The 23,226-nt window shown below is 42.7% G+C and overlaps 1 protein-coding gene across 1 annotated transcript in view; it reads left to right on the forward strand.

The window, feature by feature from the left end:
• The window catches only part of INTS9 (integrator complex subunit 9), a 118,582-nt gene that overhangs the window by 48,275 nt on the left and 47,081 nt on the right, over positions 1–23,226 (forward strand). The window contains exons 4-8 of the mRNA XM_004476091.4: positions 2,095–2,157; positions 4,791–4,930; positions 6,929–7,015; positions 18,732–18,852; positions 19,635–19,769. Coding sequence (XP_004476148.1) covers positions 2,095–2,157; positions 4,791–4,930; positions 6,929–7,015; positions 18,732–18,852; positions 19,635–19,769 — 546 coding nt within the window. The remainder of the gene's footprint in view (positions 1–2,094; positions 2,158–4,790; positions 4,931–6,928; positions 7,016–18,731; positions 18,853–19,634; positions 19,770–23,226) is intronic.

Here is a 23,226-nt window from a genome sequence, read left to right on the forward strand (position 1 = left end):
CAAGCCGGCCCGTGCGGAGTGCTGGCACAGCAAGATGATTCAAGAAAAAGAGACACAGAGGAGAGACAATAAGTGATGCAGCAGACCAGGGAGCTGAGGTGGCACAAGGGATTGAGCACCTCTCTCCCACTCCGGAAGTTCCCAGGATCGGTTGCCAGAGCTGCCTAAAGAGAAGACAAGCAGACACAGAAGAATGCACAGCAGACACAGAGAGCAGACAAGGGGGTGGGCGGGGGGAGGGGAGAGAGGAGAAATCTTAAAATAAAAATTAAACATGATTCGTCTAAATAGGCATTTCCTCTTGTAATAGATATTATTAAATTAAGAGGTGCTCTTTTTTTACAGAATTAATTCTTGTTACTGCACCCCAGACTAAAGTATGAGCCAAATGCAGTTGAAACCAGATTTCGCACAGAGCTCCGCTGTTCAGTTAGGCGGCGCTGAGGAACCTGCGCGCCTGCTTTCCGCCCGGCGCCCGTGGCTGTGCAGTACTGGTTCCCGAGCAAGGCTCGGAAGCCTCCCGTTTCGAGTGCCGTGTGCGTGGGATGTGGGAGTCTGTCGTCGGGGCGTGGCGGGCGAAGCGCGGGGACGCTGTCCGTGTTTGGAGTGGCAGATCTGCTTGTCTATCCAGGGAGGGTGAGTCCTGGAGAGGAGACGCACCCTGATGGGCGTTACGGGGAGGAAGCCTGGACAGAGCTTAGAAAGTTCACACAATCTGTCTACCTCATCCCAAGGAAGTTGGGAATATTCTATTAAGTATCTTTGCTCAGTTGTTCTTAGCTGGCAAGTAAATTATAAGTAAGAGCAATTTTCAGTGTCTTTTTTTTTTTTACTGAGCCTGTCACTTGTTAATGGTACTCATATAAGGAGAAGAATCAGAGTTGACAGTGTCAGGCAAGGAAAGGAAATATTCTATCAAGGTTCTGATGTGAGACTTGTGAAGAATAGTAAAATTCAAAAGGAAAGTTACATATAGTTAGCATCCTGTTTTCAGGAAAAAAATTGAGTGAGTATTCAGACGCTGGTTTCGTTGTACAGTCTTAGATGGCATCGACCTTGATGGCTCAGAGTGCTCTGTGGACTTGGTGCTGAAAGCGTCAGCGTGGGAAGAACACTCGTGGCCTTGTGCAGGCGCCGGAGCTCGTGCTCCTTTCCTCCCAGGCCTTACCACGCCACTGTGCTCGGTCAGAGTTCACACACCCATATCGTTTGCCTGGGAGCGTTTCCCTGAAGCTACACAAAATACAGGAATTGACATATAAACATCCCAGATCCCTTGTCCCTGGTAGGATAATTCTGAGGTGTATGTTTTATGCCATTTCTCAGTTTTCCCCTGAAAATAAGTGCCAGTTGCCCACAACCTTCCCTCCCCTTCCTTCCCGTTCTCCTGCTGTTTCCAGCACTTCCCATGCAAACTGCTTGCACTCAGACCTTTCCTCAGGGCTGCTTCTGAGGGAGGCCAGGCTAAGAGAAGCATTGCGCATGGCGTGGGCAGGGCTGGGGTTTACACGACGGTCTGCTTGTTTATAAGAACACTTCCCTAGGAAACTGTCTATCTGTAAGAGCTAAGGTTATTTTCATGGCGGTGGTGATTGTTTAATCCCACTTCTGTATTTGGCCATTCTCTCCAGTTCTCGGCAGGAGGAAAAAGAGGCTCTGAGTTCTATCTAGGGCCACGGCCCGAACCTGATTCCATAACAGAATCACTGGACATGCTTGTTTCAAGTGCAGCCTCCATGGCCTGGTCCCCAGAGCTTCTGATCCCAGAAGCCTTTCCCATTGGCCCCTGTCAGCGCCAGTGCTGTTGGTACGGCCGCATAAACACTGAGCAGCAGGTGTCCTTGGTGGCTTTCTTGAGGGGGCATCGAGAACCATATTCTAGTCCCGAGGCTACCAACTGACATTTTTACCTTAAATAAGATACTTAGTCTCCCCAAGCCTACACAGGGAACTGGCTGTCCTTATAAATAGCCTTCTGGCTTCTCTCTAACACAGTCTGTGATTCTCCATGAAAAGTTTGGTTTTTGGACTAAATTTCTTGGGTGTTCTATCTGTTGTATATCTCCTCATATTTTTCCTTTTTATTTCTTTCAGGAGCTAAAGGAGTGCTCGGGTCATGTATTTGTAGATTCTGTTCCAGAATTCTGCTTGCCAGAGGTAAGATTAAAGTCAATCTTGTAGAAATTAAACGTATCCCTATGGTATCTCAGAATGAAATCAAGAAGTAATTCTAAAGGATTTAGCCTGCTGTTTTCAAATCGAAATGTAGCTCTTATTCTAGGCCCATTGTTATACAGTTAAAATATGATCATTTAGGGGCTTTTATATTGTTTGTAAATCATTTAAGTCACTCTTTTCTTCCTTAGGACTCCTTGCTCTTTCTATAAATCCCACTAACACTTCTAAGAGAGCATAGTTCTGAGCTAGGTAAGGAAATTACTCAAGCCTTTTCTTTTTTCCTTGTAATACCTGTGTGCAGATTAGCCATACTTTTTATAGTCCTACTTACAATGGGTAATTGAGGATTCGTATTATCAGTAAAGGCTAATAAAGTATAAATATTCTTGCTGACTTGAAGTATCTTGAGTATTGCTTGAAATTCATGAACTCTGAATTGAATCGTGTATCTGTCACATGCATATTATCATCATAGTGAGACTTATAAGAGTTTGGGGCCAAATTCATGCTTCTAAAGAAAGTAAAATTAGTTTCCATTAGTTTTAAAGGAAACTAATCTCAGCTGATAGGCTTAATCCCCGAAGTGGCCCCTGTGGTATTCTCATCAGACAGCTGAAGCATGGAGAGGCCGGTGGCCGTTCCAGGGCCCCTGAGAAGATAATGAGAAGCTGCCATCCTTTTTTCCTAAGTGCCCAAGAGATTACAAGGCCTGCAGAAAATACTTCCATAATTCAATGTCAAAGAATAGAAAACTCGAAATGCAATTTCCTTTATTTCTCTCTTCCTTCCCATTTCTCTCCTTTTTTTGATCCCTATGAACTTTATTTTTAATGTGTGTATGTGTCTTTTTGAGGCACCAGAGAGAAGGCCATGGTAATGGAAGGGGGCAGATGAGGAAGTAGGTTTGGGGTATAATGGTAAGCAGTGATGAAGAGAGCGTTCCCTCAATGCTGCTAAAATCTTCTTGTCATTCTCATTTCTCCTTCGGGTATTGGTGGGACATTTCCCATCTGTTGAAAGAGTCCTAATCCTATGTGCTACAGTTATTTTCTGTTTCTCACATACGGCACTGACTACTGCAACCTTGAGTTTATAGCAACAATTATGAGTGGGTGCTCTGATGACTTGACTTGGTCCATAAAGTGCTAAGCTTTTAACCTAGACAGTTATCATTTCACACTTCATTTTTTGTTGGCAACTAAAGCATTATTGATATATTTAGGGTTCTTCAGTCATCTAAGGGTTTTTAAACCAGATTTTATGACACATATTAGGAAGAGTCCCTATGTTTAGAGCCTGGCCATTGTATGATTGGGAGAAAATAAGAGAGCAGTAGAAGCAGGTAAGAAGTGACGACTATCCCGTCACCTCGCTGACTGGTAGGTGAATCGGGAGCCCCAGGACCGGGTAACCTAGAACCAGAGCCAGACTCACTCTTCCTGGAACCTAAATCTAGGGCAACTAATTCAAATATCTTTGTATCCCTGTTTAAGTTTTCCCATTGCTAAAGCAAATGCCATGCAATGGGTTGGCTTAACTCCAGGAATTTATTGCCTCACGACTTTGAGGCAAGGAGAAGTCCAAAATGAGATCGACCCTCGAGGCAGCACTGTCCCGGGAAGCAAGACGCATTCCGGGGCCACGGCAGCGACCCCTCGTCTTGCTTTTCACCAGGGGCCGTGCTGGCAGCCGCCTCCTCGGCCCCTGCCTTCCCTCCCAGGTGCTGCTGGCTCGGCTTCCAGCTGCTGCTCTGAGGGCTCTCTCCCACCTGCCCTTGAAGGCCTTCCCTAAGAGGGTCAAGGCCCAGCTGGCCACGCCTTGCTTGCGGTGACCATGTCAGAAGCAGAAGGGCCCGTCTGCTAGTTCCCAGCCACAGGGATGGCACAAGACGCTGCTGCTGCTTTGGGGCAGGGGGGCTCTAGAATAGCAGCTGTAGTCAAAAGTTGCCTTCTACATTTGACTCTTTTTTTTTTTTTTTTTTGAGGCCAGAAATTGAACCCAGGATCTCATATGTAGGAAGCCAGCACTCAATACTGAGCCACATCAGCTTCCCTGAGTAGATTTTTTCATTTGTTTTGCTTGTTTGTTTTTTTTTAGGAGGCACTGAGAACCAAACCCAAGACCTCCCATGTGGAGGGCGGGTGCTCAACAGCTCGAGCCACATCCGCTCCTTTCACTTGAATTTTGAAGAGCTGGTTTCTGTGGGCTCTTTCCCACTTCCTATTAATCTGTAACAGTGTAATATCACATTCTTTTACACCCTTATGGCTTATACTGTCTTCTCTTTGCTTCAAGTTACCTGGCAGCAGCTGCTGACATACTGTTGTCATTTATCCTCAGATGTCTAATTCTGAAAAACTGTGTTCTAGTAAAATCAGGGTACTGCTGGTAGACTGGCTGCACTCTCATTTTTAGCAATCGTGTCCTGCCACTTAATGTCAAATATTAGGAACTATCCTAAAATGAGAGACTAGAAGTGTTTCAGGAAGTCACCATTCTTCTGTAGTACAAAAAACACTTCTCTGAATCCTGACAGCGTCCTGTTTCAGTCCCACAAGGTTGATCTGTGTGCCCTGAGCAGGGGTGTGTCTTTCCCTCCGCTTTCCTCTTAGACGGAGCTGATAGACCTGTCTACGGTCGATGTGATCCTCGTCTCTAACTACCACTGCATGATGGCACTGCCCTACATCACTGAGCACACCGGCTTCTCGGGCACAGTGTATGCCACAGAGCCCACCGTTCAGATTGGCAGGTGAGAGTCCTGATTCTAGCCTCTTACACTGTGACTGGAATAGAGCGGTATGCCGAGAGTGCTTATTTCCTTCTGAGCAACCAACCCAAAGATTAGGCATGAGCAGGCATCTCTCTAGATAAAGAAATGCTCAGTAGGGATTAGTGCCACAAGTAGTCTTTGTTAATCTTTTGTTTTATGTAAACTGCAACAAGGAGCTCTCAGAGAAGCTCCTGCGTACAGAAGATACTAATTAGGAGAGGTAAGGTTTAGGAGAAATTCATGCACAGAAGAGAAATTCAGGAGGAAGGAAATAACATATTTAAGAAAAGAAGAAGAAATTTTATTACTCTGCTTGAAAATTTCCCCCCTTTTATGGGTTAATGCAGATCATAAATGAAGACAGCTTGTAGAAAACAGGGGATAAATAATTAGATGGGTAAGTCATCTCTGCTGTTTTCTGAAATTTGGGACTCTTAGGAATAAAACTACAAAGTCGTCCTTCAACTTTGAGAATGCTGTCATCTCTTTCTCTGTTCCTACCAAACCTTCATATTACATCTGATTGCTGCAAGTAACCACAGCATCGTTTAGTGAGAAAAAAATTATGTGAAGAAAACTACCCCCAAAAAAAAGTTTTATTAAAGTAAATCGACAAGTGTGGTATAAGTTGAAACTATCAGGACCCAAAATACAGGATCTAGGAGTCAATGTAGACTCCTAGGTTTGGATTCTAGGGGCGGATGTTCCACAAGATGAAATTAATGAGAAACGAAGCAAAATCTTGTGTGTGTGTGTGTGTCAAACCACATTACCTCGATGCGTACATAAAAACATAAGTGATAAGAGGAGGGACCATATAGGAAAGTAAAACATGGTGGTCATTTTCAGTGAGGGGATAAGCTAAAAATATTAGACTCTAGTCTGGCAAAGTTAAAGCAAGAGGATGGTCACATCAGACTTTCTAAAGAAAGCTGCAGTTAGAATGATAAAGAGCTCAGATCCCAAATCTTAGAATGCTGGAATTAATATTGATCCTTCAATATTGAAGGAGTGAATAAATAAAAGGAAATCAAATAAAGTTGTTCTGCATTACAGAGTAAATTAAATTCATGGCTTGCCATATCTATGTTGATTCTGGAAATATTTAAGTCAATATAGATTATTTATACTAGATTAAGAAAGAGAGAGTTCAGTTTCTAGCTTTTTGGCCATCATCTAGCTATCATGAGCTATAGCAGTTCTCTGTCCCCTGAATCCCCATAGCATGTGTACCGCTGATCCAAGAAAGCACACATTTCTTAGATTCCCTCCGCTGATTCCGTGATTAATCCAATTTAGGGTCTGCAGAGCCTATATTTTCGCAGGTCCTTTGGTTAAGTGTTGTTGAAATTAGACAATTAGAGCGGTTGTAAGTTTATAGAAAAATCCTGCAGAAAGTACAGAGTTCCCATAAACTGCACCCCCCAATTTTCCTTATTCTTAACATTTTGCTTTAGTGTGGTACCTTTGCTACAATTGAAAGCAATATTATTATAATTAGACTATTATTCAGTTAAGCTTTTAGGATAAGGCTTAGCTTATTCTTTCACATAGAATTTTGCTAATTCCTGAAACACATGTCAAGAAAACTGATCAGTTTATAATAAAATGGCCACTTAATATTTTCCTTAATAAGCAACCCCTACCCCTCCTGCCACTAAAATTAGATACTTTACAGTCTTTAACTTTTTTCCCTTTTGTATTCTTAGAAACGTAAAGGCAGAAATGTTTAAATGAGTGTTAAGCCGTAGGTTTATACGTTTCAGTGTTTCAGCGGGGACTGAGAAACACGACAGGCTTGTTTCAAAGGTGAATTAAATCAAGGAACTTCATGAGATGGTTTTTTGTGTGACGTTAGTAAAATGGTGTCCAAGTTTGTGTGCAGCAGAGAGGAAGGTGATGGGGCGGGGATGCGTTTCTCCGGCTGTTGTTTTCTAACCTTTCTTATGATGTTCTTCACTTTCGGTTTAAATTCAGGCTTCTCATGGAAGAGCTGGTGAACTTCATTGAGAGAGTGCCCAAGGCTCAGTCTGCCTCCTTGTGGAAGAGTAAGGAAGTACAGCGGTGAGCCCTGCTGCTTTCTGTTGACAGTGCTCTCGTTTGTGTTCTTGTTGTACACTTAAGACTTAACGCTGGTAGAGGCACAGCTGTTCTGTTCCCTGGTTTATGAAAGGGTCACTTTCGAGTCAGCCAGCATTTGTGGAGCGGCGGCTATGTCGCAGGTACAGGGATTTTAAAAATTAGTGACGTGACCAGCTTCACCTCTGAAGTGTTCGAAAGTGAATGGAGGGAAGCAGACGTGGCTCAACTGATAGAGCATCTGCCTACCATATGGAGGGTCCAGGGTTCAAACCCAGGGCCTCCTGGCCCGTGTGGTGAGCTGGCCCACACATAGTGCTGCCGCACACAAGGAGTCCAGTGCCACGTAGGTGTGCCCCTGCATAGGGGTACTCCACACGCAGGATGTGCGCCCCGCAAGGAGAGCCGCCCTGTGTGAAAAAAGCGCAGCCTGCCCAGGAGTGGTGCTACACACACAGAGCGCTGATGCAGCAAGAAGACGCAACAAAAAAGAGATGCAGTTTCCTGGTGCCGCCGGGTGATGCAAGAGGACACAGAAGAAACACAGCGAATGGACACAGAGAGCAGACAACGGGGGGAAGGGGAGAGAAATGAATAAAATAAATCTTTAAAAGAAAGTGAATGACCCCCTGCATGGTGTGTATGATCAGAAGCTCCGACCACAGTGCTGTAGGCAGCTGGAGAAAGAACAGCTCTTTCCGCTTAGGGAAGCCAAGAAAGACACTTCTTAGGAGATGGGAGGAAGCAAAGGACTTTTCCAGGCAGGACAGGTGGGAAGAAGGACCCAGGCAAGGCTTGCGGGGCATAGTGGCGACGGGGGCAACGGGTGACGAGGGCACCGGGAAGAGCAGGCGAGCGAGCACCCAGCAGATGGAGCCGGTGGTCGTGAGGCCTCGGTGCTGACGCCTGGGTTTTACGCTGTGGAGCCGGGGTGCCTGTCGGTGGTTTTCTGGTCTCCTTGCAAACCTCTGGACTCTGCTTTCTTTCCCCATGGGGCTGTGCGTGCTGTTTCCTCCTTTTACATTTATAGCCTTTATAATATCGCACCACAAATAATTTTGCACACCAGAAATGGTGTTCAAAAGTCATTATTTCCTGACTTCCAAATCCTGGCCCAAGTCACAGGAGGTTTCAAGTCCTTATTTCGCTAGTTCTTCTGTAACTCAGGCAAAGTCCTTGGTCTTCGGTTCTTTATAAAATGCAACAAAGTAACTAACTCAAAAAAGAAATGTCATGATGTGTTTAGGGGAAGAATGAATAAAACTTGAAGGAAGAGAGGACTAGGAAGGGGGGCCCTAAAAATTATTTCATAAGATGCTTAGGAAATCTCCCTTTTAAAAAGCTTGAAATTCCTATAAGGAATAAGACTTCATAGGAATAATAGTGGAATTAAGGCCCATCCTGATTCAGCTGTGCTGCAACTGAACTGGTCACCTTATCAAAAGTCTTAGTAAAAGAATTCACACCGACAGGAGGGAATCAAGTTTAAGAACGTTCATTTGTTTGTTTGGGGGAGTGGTTTCATAGGTCCAAATAGCATACTGCCTTTCCTTTATTTCTTCTTCCTCCTCCTCCTCCTCCTCTCCCCCTCCTCACCCCTCTCTCCCTCTCCTTTCCTACCTCTCCCTCTCTTCACCTCCTCCTCTTCCTCCTTTTCCTCTTTCATCTTTCTTCTTCTCTTCCGTAACTCCTGCATTTTCCTTGTCCATTTCTTCTAAGGTGAGTGTCAAGGACGCAGATGCCTGCTGCAGGGGTGGGGAGGGTCACCTGGAGAAACCAGTGGGCTCGCGGGCACGTCCTCCCCCTAAAGGGGCAGCGACATTCAGCTCCAGCCCTGCAGCCGCCTGTCATTGCCAGATCCTCCTCCTTTTTTTGAGATTTTAAATGTTTTTTTTCCTGATTTTCTTAGAAAAGATTGACTCAAGTCAAAAAAAAAAAATTTTAAGTGCCTCTGTAGGCTGCACTGAGGTTTGAGTCCCTAGTTTTTGACCTGTGCTTAGGCCTTACAGGCAGTCTTAAAGCAGATCTTGATTAAATGGCTAGAATTAATACAGTTGCCTAGAATTAGTAGTTACAAATAAGACCTTCAACTAAAACAAAACAATAAATTTGTCAAAGTTGCCTAACAAATTCCCTTAAATCATTTGAAGTTAGTTTGAGTTAGCATTTGATTTAGTTATAGTGTGAATACTAAAAAAAAAAAAAAAAAGCCAAAACCACCCATTACTCTTGCCTTTTGGCAGCTCTATCACTTCCTGGCCCAACCGACACTATTCCTTGAGATTTATTTAGAACTTAGCCGTCATTCTTCCTAATTTTGACATTACAGTTTACTCTTCTTGAAAAGGCTGTGGATTTTGAAGGATATGAAAAAGAGAATCCCTTGCAATATAATTTTTGAATCTCTGACTTTCTCACAGACTTCAAATTTTAGGTTTTTAAGGGAAAATTTGAAGCAAAGTAGATATTCCGCTTAAGAAACTAACCCAGCCTCTAGGATTTTTTTTTATTAGGTTTACACTTTTTTGGTGCAAGATTAGAAAGCTGCAGTTTTAATTAGGAATGAACCACTACAGGATAATAAGCCTTAAGAAATTATAGAGTAATATATTCCTGGGTGAGCTGTTGCATCAATATTTAGTACCCAGAGCTTAAAATGTGGGGACAGCGCCCTGTAGAAGACATGTAAGAAAAGATAAGCATATTGTAGTGGCGCATCCTCTGCTCTCACACTCCTTGGGTATTTATAGAGGAGTTTGTCAGGTCTATATAATAGAAAATGAAAAAAGTAGGGCTAGAGGTCACATAGACTGATGTTAGAATTTTCGATGTACTTCTTAGTAGCCATGGCAATTTATTTCTTCTAGGCTCAGTGTCCTCACTTGCGAAATAGGAATCATATTAGCAGCTGTTGTTGTGAAGGATTAATTAGAATTATGGGTATACATTATACTTAAAACAATGGCAGGCACAGAGTAGGTGCTCAGTGAGTGCCAGCCTCCTTTTCTTCTGTAATGATGGGCTTGGCTCACATTACCCCCTTTCACTAACTAGAACATATCTACCTTCCAGTACCTACTTTATCTTCAGACATTTCATTTCCTGGTGAGAGTAAAGCAGTATGGTTGACAGAAGGATAACTGTTTCTCATCCCACTGTTGCCTCTAGTCAGACTCTTTGAGACTCAGTCGTCTTTTCTGTAACATAAGAAAATCAAATTAAATTATCTCTGATTTCACTTATGTTACAGTTTTAGAAGGGAAGGCAGGTCTGCCATAGAATGGCAGTCCTTTGATGGAGTCATCACAATTTGTTCTTAAACTTTGCAGTTCCAGAAACGTAATTGTTTCATTTTACTCAGAATTGATTCGCTTCTGAGGCAATAATTCATGCTAATCAGGATATTGACCGAACAGAAATTTTATTTAATTAATTTTGCTGAGACTTGTGCCTGGCTCCAGAACTGGAATGGTTCGTCTATCTAGGGCACTCTGTTCTCGTGGGCTGGTCCATATAAGAGATGAAATTATAGATGAGAGTGGGAAACGGACTTTGGCCCAGTGGTTAGGGCGTCCGTCTACCACATGGGAGGTCCGCGGTTCAAGCCCCAGGCCTCCTTGACCCGTGTGGGGCTGGCCCATGCGCAGTGCTGATGTGCGCAAGGAGTGCCGTGCCACACAGGGGTGTCCCCCGCGTAGGGGAGCCCCACGCACAAGGAGTGCACCCATAAGGAGAGTCGCCCAGCGCGAAGGAGGGAGCAGCCTGCAGAGGAATGGCGCCGCCCACACTTCCCGTGCCGCTGACGACAACAGAAGCGGACAAAGAAACAAGACGCAGCAAAAAGACACAGAAAACAGACAACCAGGGGAGGGGAGGGGAATTAAATAAATAAAAATTAAAATTAAAAAAAAAAAATTATAGATGAGAGATTTGTTGATGAGTATAGAATTAGAGCAAAGATAGATACTCTCAAGAGATGCATAGTGTAAGCAACTGCCTTTATTTCCCCTAAAGATAATTTGATCTAAAACATCAATCAGGGAATGTCATCTGGTTTCAGGTTAATATTAAGAAATACGTGATTCAGAGGCTCCACTTTTGGTAAATTTCATATAGATCATCTTTCTGACACATCCCCACTGCACCCCTTGTGTGTGTTAAGCTCCCTTTGTTGTAATGAGATGAAAAGTACTTTTCTACTTATTTCTTTGTATTCTGCTTTCATATTCATTTTGTTTGTTCAGTCATCTAACACTTAGTCAAGAGCCAAGTCATTATTTTATTTATCAACTTTTAAGCGGTCCCTGTTCACTTCAAAATCTTACTCTTTAACAAAAATGCATGCTCTTGTGCTGTTTGTTCTGCTGGAAGTTGAGAGGAACAGGCAACAGGGATCCGGCAGAATGTCAGAGCACTAAAGAAGTTTATTAGGCACATGTGAAAAGAACAAAACAAAGCAATGACTTTTTTTTAAAAAGATTTATTTATTTCTCTCCCCTCCCCCCCCCCCCACCCAGTTGTCTGTTCTCTGTCTATTTGCTGGGTCTTCTTTGTCCACTTCTGTTGTTGTCAGCGGCAGGAGAATCTGTGTTTCTTCTTGTTGCGTCGGCTCTCCGTGTGTGCAGCGCCATTCCTGGGCAGGCTGCACTTTCTTTTCGCGCTGGGCAGCTCTCCTTACGGGGCGCACTCCTTGCATGTGGGCTCCCCTACGCGGGGGACACCCCTGTGTGGCACGGCACTCCTTGCGTGCATCAGCACTGCGCATGGGCCAGTTCCACACGGGTCAAGGAGGCCCGGGGTTTGAACCCCGGACCTCCCATATGGTAGCCGGACGCCCTAACCACTGGCCAAGTCTGCCACCCATAAATTTTTTTTAGAAAGTATTTATGGAACATTCAGAATCTGAGAACTTGACTCTGATAAACTAAAAAATCAGAAAAAGCAGAACTACTTCCCGCTGGCTTTCCTTATCGAACTTACCCTAAATCAGTCAATAATTGCAATGGCTCTGAATGACTTTATAAAGTCTCTCTCTAATTATGGCCTCAACTAAGCATATGGAGAGTTAGGGAAAGCTGAGTTAGACGGGCTAGAGAAGAAGTAATGACAAAATGACTAAATACCTGGAAAGAGTTAAAATGGGTACTGATAAAGGACCAGGCTATGTGGGTATAAGTAAAGAATTCCAACTACTAAATACCTGACCCTGTGAGAGGTTTGTAGAAAAATGCCAAGAAATGTTTGGCTTTGTCTCTTTACTGGAGATGCATAGCAAGCAGCTATTATGTACTAAGTGGCAACATAGTGACTGGGCTTGGCACATTAGTAGGATTTGAATGGGGGAAGCAGGCTGTCCCAGACCAGGGGCAGTGGGAGCAAACCGTGGCAGCCTGGCATGACCAGGAGGGGACCGGCCTGGTTAGAGCACCGGTGTGCACGGGGGGAGAACGACTGGAAGGTGAGTCTTCATGTTGTGCAGAAGAATTGTGAAACTTTGTTCTTTTGCAAAAGCCAGTAATACATTTGGCCAGTCCCTATTTTAAATATTCTGCCTAACTGAAAGAAAATTTACCCAAATTTTTAGTTTAGAAAAATGTATTCACCAGACACATATGAAAAAAGAAACCTCAAGACATTTCAGAATAGAAACAGGTAGTTTTTAAATCTGAAAGGTGGAGTCAATATATAAGGTATCAGAATGAGTTACTCCAGGAGCACGAGTAGAAGGGTAAGAGGGGAACTAATAGTCACTGAGTAGCATATATGTTTTCAATTTATATTTATATATTTTATTATCCATTTGCTATAATCCTCACAACAATTTGTAAGGGAAGCATTTTACTCTCAATTTAGAAATATGGGTGAAAAATGACTAAATGATTAAGTAAATTATTCAGTGTTGCAGCTAAAACAAGTAAAAATCAACATTTGTTGGATGCGAAGAACAGCCTTATACAAAATTTCCATACAGTTAGAGTTTATAAAAAATGTCATTGCACAAACCTGAGACAAGCCCACCCTTGGTCAAGGTATGACGACGCTGCCTCTGTACTAGAGCACACCTGGCTGTGGGCCTGTCACAAGGCTCAGCCTTCTCAGGGCTCACCTGGGAAGGGTCCCGGGGCTGCCGGCGGGGGTCCGTCCCTTGTGGGCTGGTGGCGCTCTCCACAGAGCATCTCCCCGCAAGGCAGCTGGCTTCACCAGAGGCGGCAGAAGAACAGGAGCCCGCCAGCGGGAGAGTGCCAGCAGGAGGGACGCCGCGGTCTTTGTAACCTGACCGCAGAAGGGACATCCATCCCGTCACGTTCTCGTCTTGGGGAGCATGCCCCCAGGATCAGCCTGCACTCAAGGGCCCGGCCTCCTAAGGACAAGGATCCGTGGGAACCTCGTCAGAAGCCACCTGTCATAAAACCTGAGACGAGGTCAGGCTCCAGCAGAGCAGGGGGACCTGCGTGGCTGTCCTCTGTGGCTCATTGTTCAGCTCCTTCCCAGTTCTCTTCTGTTCCACATCCCTGGGCTCAGGGTCAGGGGGTCTCCCCAAAGTACATAAGGTGCGCACCTGACCCAGACTGGGGTCGCAGACCTGAAAGTAAGTGGCAAAGGGTCTAGGTTTGAAACCATTAGGAGTGAGTAAGTGCTGTCCACACAGAACGTGGAAGAAGGTGGAGGAGGTAAGCAGGGAGGTCACAGGCCTTGCAGCCCGAGAGCCTGGCCTGGAGCACCATGCGTGTCTCAGCATGTAGGACGTGGGCCGAAGCAGGCCGGACGAAAGGGGCCCTACGGAGTCATGGCAAAAGCCTGTGACTGTTATCCTGAGGAGGGGAAGAGGAGGATATTGGGGGTGTGTGAGTGAGAGAGAGGAGGCTGCATTTGAATACATCATCTGGGCTGTCCTGTGAAGGTGGGCACTCCTCAAGGCGACGATGACCCTTGGCTTCTGATGTCTGTCATTGTCTTCTACCTGTTCGTTTTTCTGAGATTTAAGCTCCTTATGAGCAGACCCTCTATGGGCCCATTGTGTGCTGTGACCATCGTCAGTGCTAAGTAGATGTCTGTTGAATCAATACTGAAATACCTAAAGCAATTCAGTAGACGTAGGACAGGTAAGTGAAATAATGGAATCTTCATGTGCCTGTTTATGCTGTTTGGTAAAAAAAAGGATTTTTGCTATTTGGTAAAGAGAATTGAAACAGTGATCTATATGATATTTTGCTAAATCTCTATTCAGTGTTTTCATTATTATGACTGTATAAATATAATTCATTGGCATTATTTTTTCTTCCTTACACAATGTTTTTATTTCTCTTGAGTCAATAGTTATCTTGTTTTCTTATTTGCTTAGTTTTCTATGTGCTTATTACTAATTTAACTCTAAACTCTCCCTACCTTGTGTAAGGCTCAGTATGTTCAAGTTCAATCAGTATTTTAACAATTTCATCTTCTTGAAAAATCCCCTCCAGTGTCTTCTGTCCTCTTCCCTCTGACCTGAGCTGCTCTGTGGGCCTGCTGCACAGTTGTCAGCTTAGAATTTTTCTTTGTCATTACCCTGAAGGTTTGGAGCCTGTTTGCTTGATCTTCCTTTTTCTTCTTTTTGTAAGGCACATCCTCCAGTCACTTCTTGAGAAAGACTGCATGGGAGAAAAATTCTCTGAGATCTTGCATTTACTTTTGCTCTCTCCTCACACTCTGATAGAATTCCAGGTTAGACTTTTCTCTTAGAATTTTGAAAGCATTCCTCTGTTTTCTTGTGGTTTCCAGAAATGCTGTTGAAAAGTAGATTGCTATTCGGAGTCAAGCTCCTTGGTATATATCCTGTTTATACCTTTATGATACCTTTTAGAATCTTCTCTTAGTAAAGGACAGTTTTCATCCATTGCAACACAGCCACACTCATTCATATACATTCTGTCTATGGCATTACAATAGCAGAGTTGAATAATTGTGTCAGATTATGTGTGGCCCTCCAAGTCTAAAATATCTGTGGCCATTTATAGAAATTATTTGCTGAAATCTAGAAAATCAAAAACCTCAATTCTGGTAAATTTTCTTTTATTATTATTTTTTTACTTCTGACTCTCATTTTCTATGTTATTTCTTTATGGAATTTCTGTTATTTGAATGTTGGACCCCCTAGACTGGCACTCGTTTTTTTTTTCTTTTGTCTTTTCCATCCTTTGGTTTTGTTTTGTCCTTATTTGTTTTTTCTTCTAGGAAATTCTTTCAACTATAGCTCCCAACCTTTCCATCATATTTCCTATTTTGGCATTAATATTTCTATATTTTAAATTAGCCTTTCTGTGATAATATAAAGAACAGATATCAAAAACTACAAAAAACTGACATATAACATAATATATTGTTTTAAAATTAACAGTCTTATAAACACCACCGACCCCAGTGAACAGAAAATTTCCAGCAGCTCAGAAGTCCCTCTGAATCTAACCATAATTCTCTCTGAAATGTCTTCCACGGGTTTCAGTCCTTTACAGTATTGTCTTTTTTTTTTTTTTTCCTCATGGATAAATGTTTATTCTTTTCTAAAAATTAGATTTCAATATAGTCTCACTTTTCCTTGGATAAATGATCTGACCTGTGTTTTTTCCACCTTGCTTCTGACTTCTAAGCTGGGCTGTCTGACTGAGTTATATGTCTAAATATTCTTTTTTTTTTTTTTTTTTTTAATTTATTTATAGTATTGTCTTTTTTTGCAGCTCAGATTGTCCTCTTTGAATAGTCAGTTAGTCCTGCTATTACGATCTTGGTCGTCTGCGGTAGTTTCTTCACAATCTAGCAGGGCAGGATGTTCAGGCTTCTCGTGTGTATTCCCTGCCCTAGCTGTGGAATCACCCATTTCTCCAGGAAACCCTGGGGAATAGAAATTTAACATCCCATTTTCATTGCTGACGATGCTCATTGCTACCAGCCTGGTTACTGTTTCTAGGCCTTTTTAGAAGACAGAGAGGTATGTATATGTAATATAGTATCATATATTTCTCCCACTTTGAAAATAGTTTTACCGTTTATATACTGTCAGTGCAAACAGCCATTACATACTATACACTCTCCCCTTTTAACTTTCATTTAGTCTTCTATACTGTGTACTCTGCCTCTTTAACTTTCACTTAGTCTTCGACAAGTAATTATGTATTCTGTAGTCATTTTGGTAGCCTGAAGCATGCACATTCTTCAATAGATTTCTTAAGAAGGGGTCATGAGAACAATATTCCCAGATTTATTACATGTTGATAACTGTTTGCTCTTTGGCCTTGAAAGTCAATTTTGTTAGACCTAAGATACTCAAGTAGCTTGCATTTTATTTGAGTATTTTTTAAATGTTGGGAGCGGATGTGGCTCAAGCAGTTGGACATCCGTCTCTCACGTGGGAGGTCGCGGGTTTGGTTCCTGGTGCCTCCTAAAGAAGACAAGCAGACAACAAGCAGACGTAATGAGCAGAGACAGCGAGCAGACAGCCAGCAGACAGACCAGGGACCCGTCCTGGGAGAGGAGCCAATAAAGACTTTATTTTTAAAAATAAATAAATGTTACTTCATTTTCTTCCAGCATAAAGAATTTCTGTTGAACACTCTTTATAAATAATTTTATTTGCCTTGTAATTCACTTCCTTTTGCCCAGCCACCCAGAGGACTGTTTGCCTCTTTGTTTTCTTTATAGCTTAGATATTTTCCCAGAATGTTTCTGGTGTGGATTGTTCTGGGTCAGTGTTCCCAGGTGTGCAGTGTGTTCTTTCAGTGTGTAGTTTCCAGCCTCTCTCTATTTAGCGAAGTTTCATTTCCATGAGCTCTTTATCCTTTTAATGCCCCCTCTTTAGCAGTAGTCTTTTCTCGTTTCTTAAACATACAGCTTGTTATTCTCTCTCCAAGGAAACGTCAAGATGGTTTGTGTTTAGGTTTTTCTACTTGTCCTGTTCACTCCCTCTCGTTTCTCTGTCCCCCTTTTGTTCTGGCCTTTGTCACGGTAGAGACCCCCCTCAAAGGCGCGGTGACCCCTGGCTTTTGGCTCATATTTAAGAGATGGACAATTTAAAAACAACTGATGGGAAGCTCTGTGTGTCATGAATAGGGCTCGCTGAATTCTAGGCTTAAGCGTAAGGTCATCTGGTTGGACTGTTTCATTGTGGCATCCCCAAAATGAGTATCTTTTCATTTATTTTTTTCTTCGGGCTGATCAAATACTTCAGAGAAAGTTGTTCCAGTCTTCTCGCCGGGGAGGGTGTAAGCGTGGCTGGCAGTGTTCTGGGAGCCACATGAGGAGAACATTATTGCTTTTGTTGGATAAACAAAATTTGCTTAAGAAAGCTGCCTCCAGTTGGTTTCCCTAGTCCAGGCTCTCGTGTTCATTCCATCCGGAGAATGACTTTTCACATGCCTGGGAAGCAGTGCAGTTGCTGAGCTGTAGTGAATGGCTCAGGAGTTCTGGAAGGTTCTGGTCATTTCTCAGTTTGTCAACAAATCCTCTTGTTTGGGAGCCCACATTCGACCTCACTCCAAACATACCTGTGGTTCCTAATCCCTAAGTGTCTCGTGGGTTCTGCAATATAAAGCACGTTACTTGAATTGAACTTCTTGGGTCAGCCAAGTCAGTTATCATTTGTCTTTCTACTTTCTAAAATGCTGCTGTTGCCTCTTCTCTGTCTTGAGGGTGTGTGTGTGTGTGTGTGTGTGCGTGTGTGCATGCGCACGTGTGAGAATCTCTACTGCTTTTTTGTTGAGTAGTATTTCAGAAGAAGGAGCAGAGGCTAAGGCATGCATTCGGTTCCCGCAGAAAGGGCTTTCCAGGCCTATTCCTGTTCTGTCAGAGCAAATGATAAAACTTTTTTCTGATAATACATATTTGTTGTTTGTTTTAAGAGATGCAATAGCCTAATCTTCCACCTTAAGAAACTGGAAAAAGAAGAGTAAACTAAACCTAAAGCAAGTTGAAGGGAGTGTATAATATAAACTATAGTGGAAATCAATGAAATAGAGAATAGAAAAACAATAGAGAAAATCAGTGAAACCAACAGCTGGTTCTTTGAAAAGATCAACAAAATTGACAGACCTTTAGCTAGACTGACCTAGAAAAAAAGAGAGAATACTCAAATTACTGGAATCAGAAATGAAAGACAGAACATTACTACCAACCGTACAGAAATAAAAAAGATTGTAAAAGAATACTGTGGGGAAGCAGATTTGGCCCAACAGATAGAGCATCCACCGACCACATGGAAGGTCCAGGGTTCAAACCCCGGGCCTCCTGGTCCATGTGATGGGCTGGCCCACACGCAGGGGGGTCCCCCGCATAGGGGAGCCCCACACGCAAGGAGTGCACCCCGTAAGGAGAGCCGCCCAGCACGAAAAAAGTGCAGCCTGCCCAGGAGTGGCACCGCACACACGGAGAGCTGACACAGCAAGATGAAACAACAAAACGAGACACATTCCCAGTGCCACTGACAAGAATACAAGCAGACACTGAAGCACACACAGCGAATGGACACAGAGAGCAGACAGTGGGTGGGAGGGGCGAGCAGAGAAGGGGGAGAGAAATAAATTTAAATAAATAAAATCTTTAAAAAAATAATAATATGAATAAATGTATGCCAGAAAATTAGGCAAAGTAGATGAAATGGACAAATTCCTAGAAAGAAATGCTCTATAGCATAAAGAAATGTTCGCCTACTTATTAACATTTCATGTATTCACAGGCTGCTGCCTTCTCCCCTCAAGGATGCCGTGGAAGTGTCAACCTGGAGAAGATGCTATACGATGCAAGAGGTGAACTCTGCTCTCAGTAAAATCCAACTGGTTGGATATTCTCAGAAAATTGTGAGTTAATATGGCTTTAAGTAATTCATGAGTGCTTTAAATTCTTACTGGTACTCTTTGGAAGATCCTATGTTTCCCTTTGTTATGCCACGCAGTCCCTAAGGTTCTTGTACCTGATATCAGGTAAAAAGGCAGCATTGGCACCTTGCCAGCCGATAAGTCATGTTGTTCTTTAGTCAGTACAGTTACATAAAATTGCCTAGGAAATATATCGGAACAGTTTCTAAACTGCATGACACTAGAAGCTATAGGTTTTCCATGGTTTAGAAGGAAATAAAGTCCGTTAACAACTCGTAGCCCACTTAGAGATTATCGTCGTCCCCAAAGAAACCCATGCCCCTCTCCAGATCTACTGCATTAGAATCTACATTTCAGTAAGAGCCACAGTGGTTCCACGGCATAGAAAACTTCTGAGGTCTGACCTGTACGACAAGGATGACTGTTCTGTTAACTTGTGCTCAGAGCCACTTAACAGAGAAAGACCGAGAGCCTAACACCAGTAAAACCCCTCGAAAGTATTGCCTCTGTCCTCTTCAGTGCGGCAGCGTCCCACCCGTGCGTAAGCCTGCTGCTCTGACGTGTGAACAGGCTGGAACTGAGCAGCAGCAAGTGAGGACTGTGGGACGGCTGTCTGTGAGCCTGGTCTCCCTCACCTGTGCTTGGCTTACTTTAAATAATCTCTCTTAACTAAACTGCGAAAGGCAGTCCAGTTGTTTTTTCCCGCAAACTTCCTTGTATAACTGCAGTGCTGGAAGCTCATTCTTACTGTGGTTCTCTTTTAGGAGCTTTTTGGTGCCGTCCAGGTCACTCCTCTGAGCTCTGGGTATGCCCTTGGCAGCTCCAACTGGATTATCCAGTCCCATTATGAGAAAGTATCGTACGTGTCTGGATCCTCTTTGCTTACCACACATCCCCAGGTAATTATAAATTCTTTTTTAATAGCTCAACTTTTTGGTTAATCCAAACTCAGAATTTCCACAGTACCATCAGACATTTAAATCTTCCTAATATTGATTTCTACAGGTACTCTGTGGCAGTTTGACATTATTTTTGTGAATCCCCGAAAGAGACATCATGTTTGTAAACTGGCTCTTCCTCTGGGTGTGATCTGCTTCGAATGCATTAGATTCGCTGGCATGTCTTGATTAAATTACCTTTTAAGATTAGGGCTTGATCCCACCGCGTCAGTAGGGCGTGACTCAGGGTTGAGTTCCCGCCCCCTTGGTGGGCTGGTACAAACACTCACTCAGGAAGACGTAGGAAGAGAGAGCGCGCCAAAGGTGCCAGAGGAGAGCAGGCTCAAGCAGCTAACGCCAGCGAAGAGGTGAGCCGTTCCCCTGACAGTCTGCAGCTGAAGGGAACAGAGCAGCCGAGCAGCTGAGAAGGCCAGGAAAGAAACGAGCCCCACGCCAGACTGATACAGGAAGCCCTGAGAGAGAAGCCCTGTGCCAGCCGGAAGCCGAGACAGGAAGAAGCGGGGCCCATGGAGCCTTACGAGGAAGGAAGATGGAGAGACCAGGCAGGGATCGCCTGCCATCGTGTTTCAGCACAAGGCAACAGACTTTGCCCAGAAAGCAGCCTCGAGTTGGACTCTTTAGGGCCTTGTGACTATATGCTTTACCCCCAAGTAAATACCCTTTGTGAAAGCCAACAGACTTTTTGGTACTTTGCATCAACACCCCTTCAGCAGACTAATACTCTTGGTGTGGAAAGAGTGCTCTTTCTCAGCATTTAGGATTGCGTGTTCCTCTGGAAGCATTCTGCTGCCTTTAGGGTCACTTCCAGGTTCTGAGATTCCCCAGCCTTTCCAAAGACTAGCCTTTCTAAACACTAGCCTAGTGGGAAACAGAGATGGCCATTCATTTCCTCAGAAAATATTATTTAATATTTACTAAGAACCTGCTTTGTGTCAAGCTATTCTATATGCTGGAGATTCAGTGTTGACCAACAGACAAGGTCCCTTCTCCTGGATTTTGTTTAGTTGGTGTACAGGTAGAGTGTGGTATGCAGAAAACAAGCTTATGTGAGCAAGGTAATTTCACATCGTGATACAAGAATCAAAAACAACAAAACAGTTATTCATAGAGTAATGGAGACTAGTTGGGTGGTCAGGGATTAAGCTGGAGAAGGAGCCATGTGAGGATGTGAAAGCAAGGCGTTACGAGAGACCAACAGGCGAAGGGCCCCAGAGCAAGAGCAGGCTCGGCGTGCCGAAGTGCAGGGAAAGCCCTGTGATTGCAACATACTAAATACAGCCAGCAGGGAGATCCAGGAGAGGAGCAGAGGCCACAGCTTGTAGGATTTTGTAAGTCATGATGAGAAATTTGAATTTTATTTTGATGTTTAGAGGGAAGCTATTGGAAGGTTTTTTAAGTTAGTCATTCAGTAAGCAGTCAATTTTGAAAAGAATTAAGGACATAAACAGTATTATGAATGTAATAGTTATTCGTTGTAAATTCTTTTACAAATTGTAAAGAATTTATGGTTAATTTCATAAATTCTGGTTCTTTCCATGTTTATAAAAGGGAATGGGGGAGATTAGATAGTTATTAGCTGATGGATGGATCCATAGATATATAGATAACTTGGGGAAGTCTCATTTTAATATAGGAAAAAGAATGACTGCTCTAAGTCTAAATCAAGAGAATGCTTCTGAGCTGCCACTCAGCATTATTTGTCATACTTTTTATATTCAAGTTTCATCTCAAGGTCTAGGAGGGACATGCTGCTCTTTTTTTCCTGTATGTTGCAGAATTCTGGGCCCTTCCCACTTACTGAAATCAAAAGCCCATCGATGTCATCTTAATCTGCTTCATTGAATCAAACTTTTTTTATTGGCAGGTTTTTTCATTTCTGATATATTCTTCCATAAAAGTCAGAAAGATTACTTGGCTGCCAGCTATCCTAATTTATCCTGCTTAGATCAAAGCCTTTACAGTACTACTGATGTAGCTTCCCGTAAATTATTCTTACAAGGTCCATATTTAAAGGGAAAATAAGGTCTTGAAAGTAATGAGCAACATACCTAAGTAATTAGTTTTAATATCCAGTTGACAAACTGCTTTAAATGTAAAAAAGAAAAAAATTAGATTTTCGTTTACCTAAATAATTGGATTCTTTATTTAATTAGCAGGGATAAGAAAAGTTTTCATTTGAGAAAACTTGATAGTCTATTTCAGGGATAGTCAAGCTATGGACCATGGGCCAAATTTGGCCTGCCACTTGTTTTTGTAAATAATGTTTTGTGGCAATACAGTCACCCATTTTTTAAACGGATTATTTATGACTGCATTATTGCTAAAATGGCAGAGGTGAGCAGCTTTTTACAGAAAATGTTTTTTGCCCCTGATCTACTTGAATGAAACCCTCAATAACCAGGAAGAGTATAGAACTACCAATGTTTCTCATGCCTGCCTCTCCATTCTTACTGCCTTGAACTTAATGCAAACCTCATTAGATCACTGCATGAAGCTGTCTGAGCCTGTGGTTACCATCTTAATTTTTGTCATGGCTATTGAACTATATTTTCTAGGTCTTTTTGTGCAAATTTTGGCAGAAATTTTTCTCTTTCAAAATCCTGGGCATGGAGTTGTTTATAATCTACTTTTATTTGTTTAACCTGTTTTGTGTCTGTAGTTGTTTTCTGTCTTCATTCTAAATTTTATTTTCATTATCTTTTTTTTTCTTGATCAGATTTGCCAGGGATTTGTGTATATTACTGGTTTTCTTCAAAGAACAATTTTTTCCTTTTAATTGTTTCTTTGTTGTATTTCCATTCTTTTTACTGCCCTTATTATTTCCCCCCTTCCTTCCATCTTTGAGTTTGCACTGCTGGTTTTCTTTTAATATTTATTACTTTCAGACTCTCTTTGTTATCCAATAAATGTGCTTAAATACGTCAGCCCACTGCCTTCTTGCCTCCATGGTTTCTGATGAGAAATCAGAACTTAATCCTACGCTCCCTTGTACATGATCCATTGCTTCTCTCCCATGGCTTTCAGAATTCTGTCTTTATCTTTGGCATTCAAGGTTTTTTTTTCTTTCTTAGAGAAGCTGTATGTTTACAAAACAATCACACATAAAATACAGGATTCCCATATACCACCCACCACCAACACCGTGCATTGGTGTGGAACGTTGGTTACACTGGACAGTAACACCTTTTTATAATTGTACTATTAATTAAAGTTTATATATTTATGGTTTACCTTAGGGTTCACTGTGTAGTTTAGTTCCATGGATTTTTAAAAGCATTGTTATGCTGTTGCTGTTTGTGCAATCTAACATACCCCCGAGTAATCATATTCAGGTATATATCCCAGTGCTGCTAACTGTGTTCACAGTGTTGTGCTCCCGTCACCATTACCCATTACC

Source organism: Dasypus novemcinctus, chromosome 25 (genome assembly GCF_030445035.2).
Source record: "Dasypus novemcinctus isolate mDasNov1 chromosome 25, mDasNov1.1.hap2, whole genome shotgun sequence".
Lineage (NCBI taxonomy): Eukaryota > Metazoa > Chordata > Mammalia > Cingulata > Dasypodidae > Dasypus > Dasypus novemcinctus.